At 42.8% G+C, this 8,523-nt stretch overlaps 1 protein-coding gene across 1 annotated transcript; it reads right to left on the bottom strand.

The window, feature by feature from the left end:
- Positions 1–280: 280 nt before the first annotated feature.
- sav1 (salvador family WW domain containing protein 1) lies at positions 281–8,334 on the bottom strand. Its single transcript, XM_076974717.1, has 5 exons — positions 7,763–8,334; positions 6,360–6,830; positions 2,679–2,949; positions 2,156–2,311; positions 281–1,343 (listed from the first exon to the last, which is right to left on the bottom strand). Exons 1-5 carry the CDS (start codon positions 7,854–7,856, stop codon positions 1,130–1,132), a joined length of 1,206 nt encoding a protein of 401 aa, XP_076830832.1. The 5' UTR covers positions 7,857–8,334; the 3' UTR covers positions 281–1,129.
- Positions 8,335–8,523: the final 189 nt, after the last annotated feature.

Here is an 8,523-nt window from a genome sequence, read left to right as displayed (position 1 = left end):
AGTGCTTTTTAGTTCAGATAGATACCAAAGTCATTGAATAGCCTGAGGGCTGAAACTGAAGTATTGATTGAGTTTATCAAAGAGCAAGGCCAGACAGTAGTCGGTTGCTATGACATGCGTGCCTCTGTGCTGGTAAACTTTGAATATATGCAAATGTCCCAATATGTCCCAATCATGCATACCCTTACACACACACACACACACACACACACGCACACACACACACACAGTTCAAGATCAAGTTGCACACCATTTTAAGTAGTTTGAATATGTTTATATATATATATATGTATATATAATTATTATACAGGGAAAATAGATTACATATAAAGATGAAAGCGTATTTCAAAAGAATGCCATGAGCCAGAGGAGCTCACACTTGCCCAGCATCAGACACGATGCTCTTCCTTCCCCCCAAAAAAGTCTTTAAATAAAGACATATTCCTTTAGAAAAAATATATCACAAACCTTCTACATATAGTGCTGGATTGTCAATGTCAGAACTCCATATAAAATGTTCATCCACTTGCAGACAGGAGAGTGGTCTACGGGCTATAGATGTCAAGCTGGGGGACGTGTGGGACTAGAGTACTCCTCAAACAGCAGGACACAGAGAGACAGAGAACTGTGTGTCTGCATGTTCAAAAAAAAAAGCTTGTATAGCTCGTATATAGCTCAGCATTATCACTACAGGCCTCGGCCCGGTTTCTAGAGGTCAGGATGATATTCATTTTACTATATTCTGATGGTCCTTGTAAGGCTCTCTGGAAACTCACCCCAGGTCCATTTCTAGACAACACACACAAACACACACACACACACACACATCTGCATGCATGAGGACGCACACAAGAATTCAGCCACTCACTCAATCACCCTGAAGAAACTAAATGGCTAAACGGTAGCTGATGTAACATTGGTGTGGTATACATCGTACAAACACTTGTGTGTGTGTGTGTTTTGCTTCTTGAACAGTCTGAGAGGAACATCTGGACTTCTGGGCAGGTGTCAAGAGTTCCTATGTATTCCACATATGGCAGCTGTGTACTATAATCTGCTAAGGCACACACGGTGACAGACGGCCATCGGGCTCGGCACTGGAAGCACGAAGCGAGCGTGGACGGGCCCTTCACATGTTCTGCGGGAAGCTCTTGCTGGGCTGTTGGGCGTACCACTGCTGCCGCTGTTTGCGCACGTCGAGTTCGGAGAGCAGCGCTTGGCGGTACGCCTCGTACGACTTGACAATGCGCTCCAGTTCCTTCATGAACAGCAGCTTCAGCATGCCCTGATACGTGTCCAGATCCATCAGCTGGAACAGCTCCCACTTCAGGATGTGGTCGTACCTGAGGCACAAAGCGCACAGCTACCGTCATAACACGCCTAATGCACAAACCTCTACATGGATCAGATCAATAGGCTTCTGAGCCCATTGCACCGGCTTGACACGCCCTTGGGAGAGATCTGCTGGGATTCCCATCTTTATACGTTTCCTGCTTCTTTTGGTAAATTCAGAAGTTTTCAAATCTCTCTCTCTTTAAAACATATGGGTTTAGTCAGGAGGCATCCTCCACAAAGGACGTATTTTAATTATTAATTATTTTTAATTATTAGATAATTAATAATTAATAATTATTAATTATTATTTGATTATATTCATTCTATTCATTCGTATTCATTTTGGCCAACTGATTAGTTGTGTCTCATCCACCTTTGACCAAAAGCTCAACAGAATTGCAACAGTGACTCTGTCACAGATCATTAACACAAACTGAAGGAAAATACATCCATATACAAAAAAAAATCTAGAAACAAAAGAATTAAATAGAAGTCTAATTTGAGTATTTCTGCTCATGTACAAATATGATTAATTAATTGGATAGGATGGCTTGTATAATTAACTATATGAATTTCACATTGAAAGTGAAGATGTACTTAAAAGTGAATATGATCGTACAGGGGTCACCTCCAGTTTTAGCACATGTATCTAATCTAAGTCAATTCAAGGAAGAGGGTAAGTGTAGTTGGCCTATAAGACTCTGCATGTGTGGAACGCCTTAAGGAAGTTCCAGGAAATAAACAATGGGTAGAGCTAACACTATTGTCAATGTCTTAGCAAGGGTGTGTGTGTATGTGAATGTAGGTGTGTAAAGCTCACTTTAAGGGTGCTCTGGCATAGACCTGCAGCCAATCTGGGATCTCAGCTGTGTGGTAAGGGTTTGCTGGCACCAGCACTGGCTGGTTTGGCTCAGGGGGGCGGGGCTGATACGTGATTGGTGGTGGGAGAGGTGGAGGCTGGTCATACCGTGGAACACTGAGGACCCAAAGCAGATAAAAGCAAACAAGAAACATCAGTATCAGGAAACACATAACTGTATATAGCAGCTCCAAATGTATAAGATATATGAAGATTTCAGGCAAACATCTCTATCTGAGGTAGACTTATCTAAGGTATCCTATGTAATAAGTGAGCTATACAACAGCAGATATTAGAAGATTCTTGGACCAGCACCATTTTAGAAACCTGTGACCCATCATTACCACTATAGATGCAAAACATTTTTTGTCCTCTCTTTCTCTGTCAGTTCACAGATTAGTGGATATCTGGACAACAGCAATACTAATACAGATTATTTAAGCTCATGCCTCTTCCAATGCATCGGAAACACACACAGACTCACCTTGGAGCACATGGGTGCCTATATTGAGCACGTTTGTTGATGTGGTCAACATAATAAACTCCAAACTCTGCTGATTCCACTTTCTCCCATCCAGGTGGAAGCCCTTCCCTCTCTAGTGGATGGCTCCAGTGAGTGGTGTTTGTGTTGTGATCGATGTAATACTTCCTGCCTCGAATTGTCCAATCAACTGTCCAGCCTGGAGGAAGAGCCGCCTCGTCTCCACTCAAGGTTGTGAGATTACCCAGTGACTTTGCCTGCATACGTCCAATGGCTATACACAAACACAAAAATAACAAATGCAGTATTTGCAGTCTAATATTGTCTAATACAGATGCAAATATTAATAAGGCTAATATTTACATAACCTTTCAAATATGAAGAGAAAGAGGGATCGGTGCACAGTGAGCACTGAGTGTGATGGCATATACAGAATAGAAACAAGATTAAAACATGATCTGCAAGTTCATGGAAGAATACCTGGGCCATCACAAGTGGCCTAAATATTTAGGCTAACCATTATTCATGGTTACACCCCCCCCCCCCCCCCCCCCCACGAGAAAAAGGAGAAATATGCACTTTGGGTTTTTGTACTTCCTCACTCTCTGAAATCTCTCGTTCTGTAAATTCTGCAGCAAAGTGAGACAGAGTAAGTCAGTGAGCATATTTGCGTGCGTGTGTGTATGTGTGTGTGTCTTAGGCAGGGCTGGAATGTGAAGAAAGACATGCTCAGATTCACTCCTCTTCTCCTCCTACTGCAGAAGCAGAACATTCTTTCTTTCCCTAACACACAACAGTTAACTTCAAAATTCAGAATCTTTAGCAAATCCAGTCAACAAGACACAAGAGAAAGAAATGACTGCAGCGAAGCCAACAACCTTAACATTTACAGAAAGCAAAAGCTTCTGCATTGAATAATGAACCTCCAGAGAGCATTATAAATACTTTTTCACAAGCTAGCATGCATTTGAGCAAACATGAGCGCACACACGTTCTTCACTCAGTTTTCTACAAGACTGCGAAATGTGTCAGTCTCATAAGACTGTCCAGAGTTTACATTAACCCCATTCCACAAAAGCAGAAACCCAAACAACTGACCAAGGATGCTGCAGAGACTGAGATCAGTGCTCACATCAACCAGGTCACAGTTGTAGTGTGTTTCTACTGCCATGGTCCAATCTATCTTAAAGTGTCTTAACACAAGCCCGTCACTCAACTGGGATTGCACCCAACCCCTACTCTTGACCTTGCAGGTGGTGAATCCACATAAGGGCACCATATTGCTTTTTTTTTGGATGAACATGATTGGGTTGTGAACATAAACATGACTGGGCTAGCCTGGACACCAGCCATTCGCTGGCAGATACCTCCCCAGTTTCTGTGATCCTAATCTGGGCGGTGAACTTATTAATTTACATAAGCAATTTCCAGAGAGGTGTATTGGACCCCTCTTTGTCCAACCTCTCCCCACAGACATGTTCATCAATGGTAAACCTACAGGAAGTCCTTAACTGAATCTCCAAGTCTGTGGTGGTGAAGCAGGAGTCCTAGTATAAATCTATACCGTTCAATCAACATCCCTATCCTCGTCTAAGGTCAAGATCACAAATACACACAGTTGAAAAGAAAGATCTCTGCAGGGTTGCTGGACTCTTACTTTGTGATATGGTGAGCAGCTCTGTAATGCTGGAACGCGTCAGAGTAAAGCCACTCCTCCTCAAGATTTAGAGGAGCCAACTGAGGTGGTTTTGGCATCTCATAAGGATGCCCCTGGTCAGCTCCCATTACTGCAGTTTCAGGCACGTCCCACTGGAAGGAACCACAGAGGCAAACCCAGGACCCGCTGAAGAGATTATATGTCATAGCTGGCCCAGGAGCGTCCCACTGGAGGAGTTGGAATCGGTCACAGGGAATAGAAAAGTCTGGCCTGATTGTCTTAGCCTGCTACCATTGTGACTCTCACCAGGAAAAGCCAAAAGAATATGAAACGACCGAATGTGCAGGGTTCCTCCATCTATGTGATTTTATAACCAACAATAACATTTGGCATTTAAAAGGATGAATGTCCATTCAGCTAAATTTCCAAGTTTCAATTCACCTCTGCATCATTATTTCTAAATAACAGAATAATGTGTGGAGGGCAATGGAAGATCATGATCAGGTCAGGATAAGCAGGCAGGTACAAAATAACATATTTACTTGTTTGTAATGCATGCTCAGTAATTTTCTCTTTAGCAAAGCTAAAGCATTTATTATAGGTGATGTGCTTACCTCGCACTGCTTTTTACCACAGTAGATTTTTACTATATGACCCACCGCCCTGAACAAGGCTATATTTTTCCTGCCCTAATACATTAGAAGATAGACTCCTAAAGGGTTTAACTATCAGCTTAGTGGATTATGAGAATGTGGAGTACAGAAATGAACAAAACAATATATGACATTGTAAATAATGAAGGACTGAATCCCAGCAGTACCACTGGTTCCAATCATCTATGTGCACCGCCAATTTTGGGATTTGTTTTTCTCTAAAACTGCGCTAATATTCCAGCACTCAGATTTTCACTACGTCACCCTAATATACATTCCATATGTGTTGTAAAAGTGCTGAAGTATTTATTTTGTATGCAATATATTTTATTATATGTTTTTATTAGAGTTTTATGAATATTTTATTATTATTATATTGTTTAACATGGAGAAGAAGAGAGGAAGTGGAAGGAAAAAGGGAAACAGAGGCATAAAGGAACAGAGAGCTAGAGAGAGAGAGAGAGCTAGAGAGAGATAAGTATAATGTGTATTTATAGCAGCAAAACTGATGACTTTTGGCATGTCAGTTATTCATTTATGGGTGGAGACTCAACCTTAGTGCAACAGCAGAGCTCACATCACTTACACAAGGATTTACTCTGGAATAACACCACCTACTAACACACTAACAGGCACACCTACCATACAGCATTGACTACACTGTTACTACTGCAGTTTTCCTGCAAACATAAAATTCAGTATATGCAGTATGACCACAAGGCCGACATCTCCTCACATACACTACCATTACAGCCATAAGGTATACTTAAGAGTATAACCCAGCATGTCTAAAAACTGTAGCCTGCTCCCTCCCTATGCACAGAGTGAACTGTGCACCCAAGAAACAGCCGCTCAAATACACACAAGAAAGTTTAAACACTGCCTGTACATGTACAAATATGCATCTAGAATTCCTCCAGCGTAGTGTTTTATATTAGCAAGAGTGAGAAAATGTACTGTATTTACTACGAGCCTCATGATAAACTCACACTGCTCACATTTTTTTATCCAAGTGGGTAAAACTTTAAACATTCTTGTGTGTATTTGAGTGGCTGTTTCTTGGGTGCAGTTTGCAAGCCTATTCATTTGAGAGCAAGCCTATAAAACATGTAAATTTACTGTTATAGGAAATGATTTCATTTATCCTGATTCTTCTATGCATGACCAGGTGTCCATTGATAATTTAATGACACTTTTATGAAGATTTGGGAATTTGTTTTGATGAGCAGATCTACTCAAACTTGACTGAATTCCACAAAATAAACAGCCCGTGTGCGTGTCCTCCATGAAGTAGCTAACAATGCACCTCTCCCCTCAGTCACATGATCAGACTGAGGCATGCTGGTTAAAGCCAATGTGATAAAGCCACCTCACCTGCAGGGGGCCTGCCATGGGGCTGGGGTGTCTGTGCAGGGGCTCGTGGGTAGTTGAGTTCACTTTGCTCATAGTATCTGTAGTCCTCGTGGAAGTGATCTGGCCTGCGTGTGCGCCGGGGATGATTATCATAGTAGGTCTCAGTGGAATAGAAGTACTGGCCCGCATCGCCATTCTCCGTTACTGTACCTCCGTCACCAATGAAGGGAGGTGAGGATGAGGAGTAATCATGAAGGTCAGAGAGTGATCGAGGAAGGTAAGGTGGAGCAGACAGGCGATGCGCGTCTCGACGCGAGACCTCATGCTGCGATCTAGGCACAGCGTTCCGTAGGAAGCTCTTTCGTCCCGCCGCCTCGGGCCCCGTCCCTACTGGGTACACGCCCCCACTGGGCACTGCAGAGGAGTCAGGCAATGGTACCTCCACCCGCCTAGGAATCGTCGGGCCGTGACGGATGAACGGGGGCATGAGATCTGGAAAAGGAACCGGGAATGAGAAGGGAGTTGCCGAGGAGTCAATAGGCTGCAACTATAAAAAGTCAAATAACATTGTATTTGTGTCCACACTTCTGCATGACATCATTTACTAATCCTGCAAGAATGACCATCATTCCCTATTATATAGAGTGGTCTGTTGGGGTAGTATTACATAGCAGCAAAACCATTAGGAAGGCCAGCTCTGTTGTGGGTGGTCCTTTAGACACAGGGCAGGTGGTGGGAGAATGGATGCTTGCCAAGTTAGCATCTCTCACGGAGAATTAACCCCACTCCATTCTAGCAGCACTGGGCAGCACTTTCAATGGCAGACTGCTTCAGCCCAGTAAGTGAAGGAGAGGTTCTGCGGGTCCTTCCTGCTGCTGTTAGACTGTACAACCAGCACAGGTCTCAGTAGACACCACTTCATCTAGCCATTCAGCAGACCTCTACACTACACACCAGAACTGTAAAAACACAGCTTGGTACAATGCTCATTCTTGTGCAATGTTATGTATGTGTATATAATAATTTATAACTTTGTAGCTGTAACTTTATCATATACTGTATAAAGTGCTGTTTCCTTCTTTTGTCTGCCCCTCTCCCTCTTTACTAGTGAGTGCACTACTATCCCTTGCTGCTGTAAGTACTGTGAAAGTCACTAGTGTGGGACTAATATAGGATCATCTTATCTTAAATACTGTCATTGTGCAGCATTCTGTATTACCATGAATTAAAGGCTCACTAAGAAATAAGACAGCTACTTATTATTCTTCTGTTGCGTGGTTTAACAAAATATACAAAGTCCATTTACTCATCAATTCTAACCTTGTTTGCCAACAATACTAAAGCAGAGTACACAAAAACAGGTTTCCCAACAGCTGATCGTTGAGATAATGAGAGTTTTAATGAATGACTAATGAGTTACTCACTCCTCAGCAGTGGGGAAGTCTCCTTCTTCACATACTTCCCTTGGACCTCAGCTGGTTTGGACGCCTCGTTCTTACTTTTCTTTCTCGAGAGCATAGCTCAGAAGTACGAGACATTAATGTAGCAAATTAATTTCGTGGATGGCACCCTGGGAATGATTCCGTCCGTGGCGGTGGTACCCGAGTGGAAGTGCAGCACTCATCTTTAAAACGGCCGACCGACGCGTACTGATCTGGCTCCTACTAGCTGGAGATCATGGCTATAAGCTAACTAGCTAGCTGCGTGTTGAGACAAAAACAAAACAGACGATTAACTTGCTCGCTCAGTGTAAAACTTTGGGAGTTTTTTTTTTTGGACCAGTAAAAACGTTTTCACAACTCTTACTGGCGTATCCACGAATTTAAGTGATTTGCCATTCGAAAGAAAGTCCCACTATATTAAATAGGTCCAATGGTCAAAGTTAAAGGCAGCGATACTAGAGTCGAGCGCGCGCTCCTCCTCACCCAGCCCGTAGCTCGCGCGCTCCCTCCTCTCGTCTCTTCCAAAGCCTCAGCCCAGTCAGCTCCGCAAAGCTTTGTGGGAAAACTGACGCACACAGGAATGAAAAAGCTTTTTGGCGAATGCTCCCCCCCCCCGGGTTCCAGCTCGTACTGGGAACTTTGGACACAGATTAAATACACCCAAGAAAATTTATATATATAATTTTTTTTTCTTAGCAGTACTCCATTTGACAACGAAAATGTAACCTTAAAAAGTGACTTAT

This window comes from Brachyhypopomus gauderio, chromosome 15, assembly GCF_052324685.1.
Source record: "Brachyhypopomus gauderio isolate BG-103 chromosome 15, BGAUD_0.2, whole genome shotgun sequence".
NCBI classification, from domain to species: domain Eukaryota; kingdom Metazoa; phylum Chordata; class Actinopteri; order Gymnotiformes; family Hypopomidae; genus Brachyhypopomus; species Brachyhypopomus gauderio.
The sequence above is the reverse complement of the archived record's forward strand: the minus strand, read 5'-3'. Positions and strand labels throughout refer to the sequence as shown.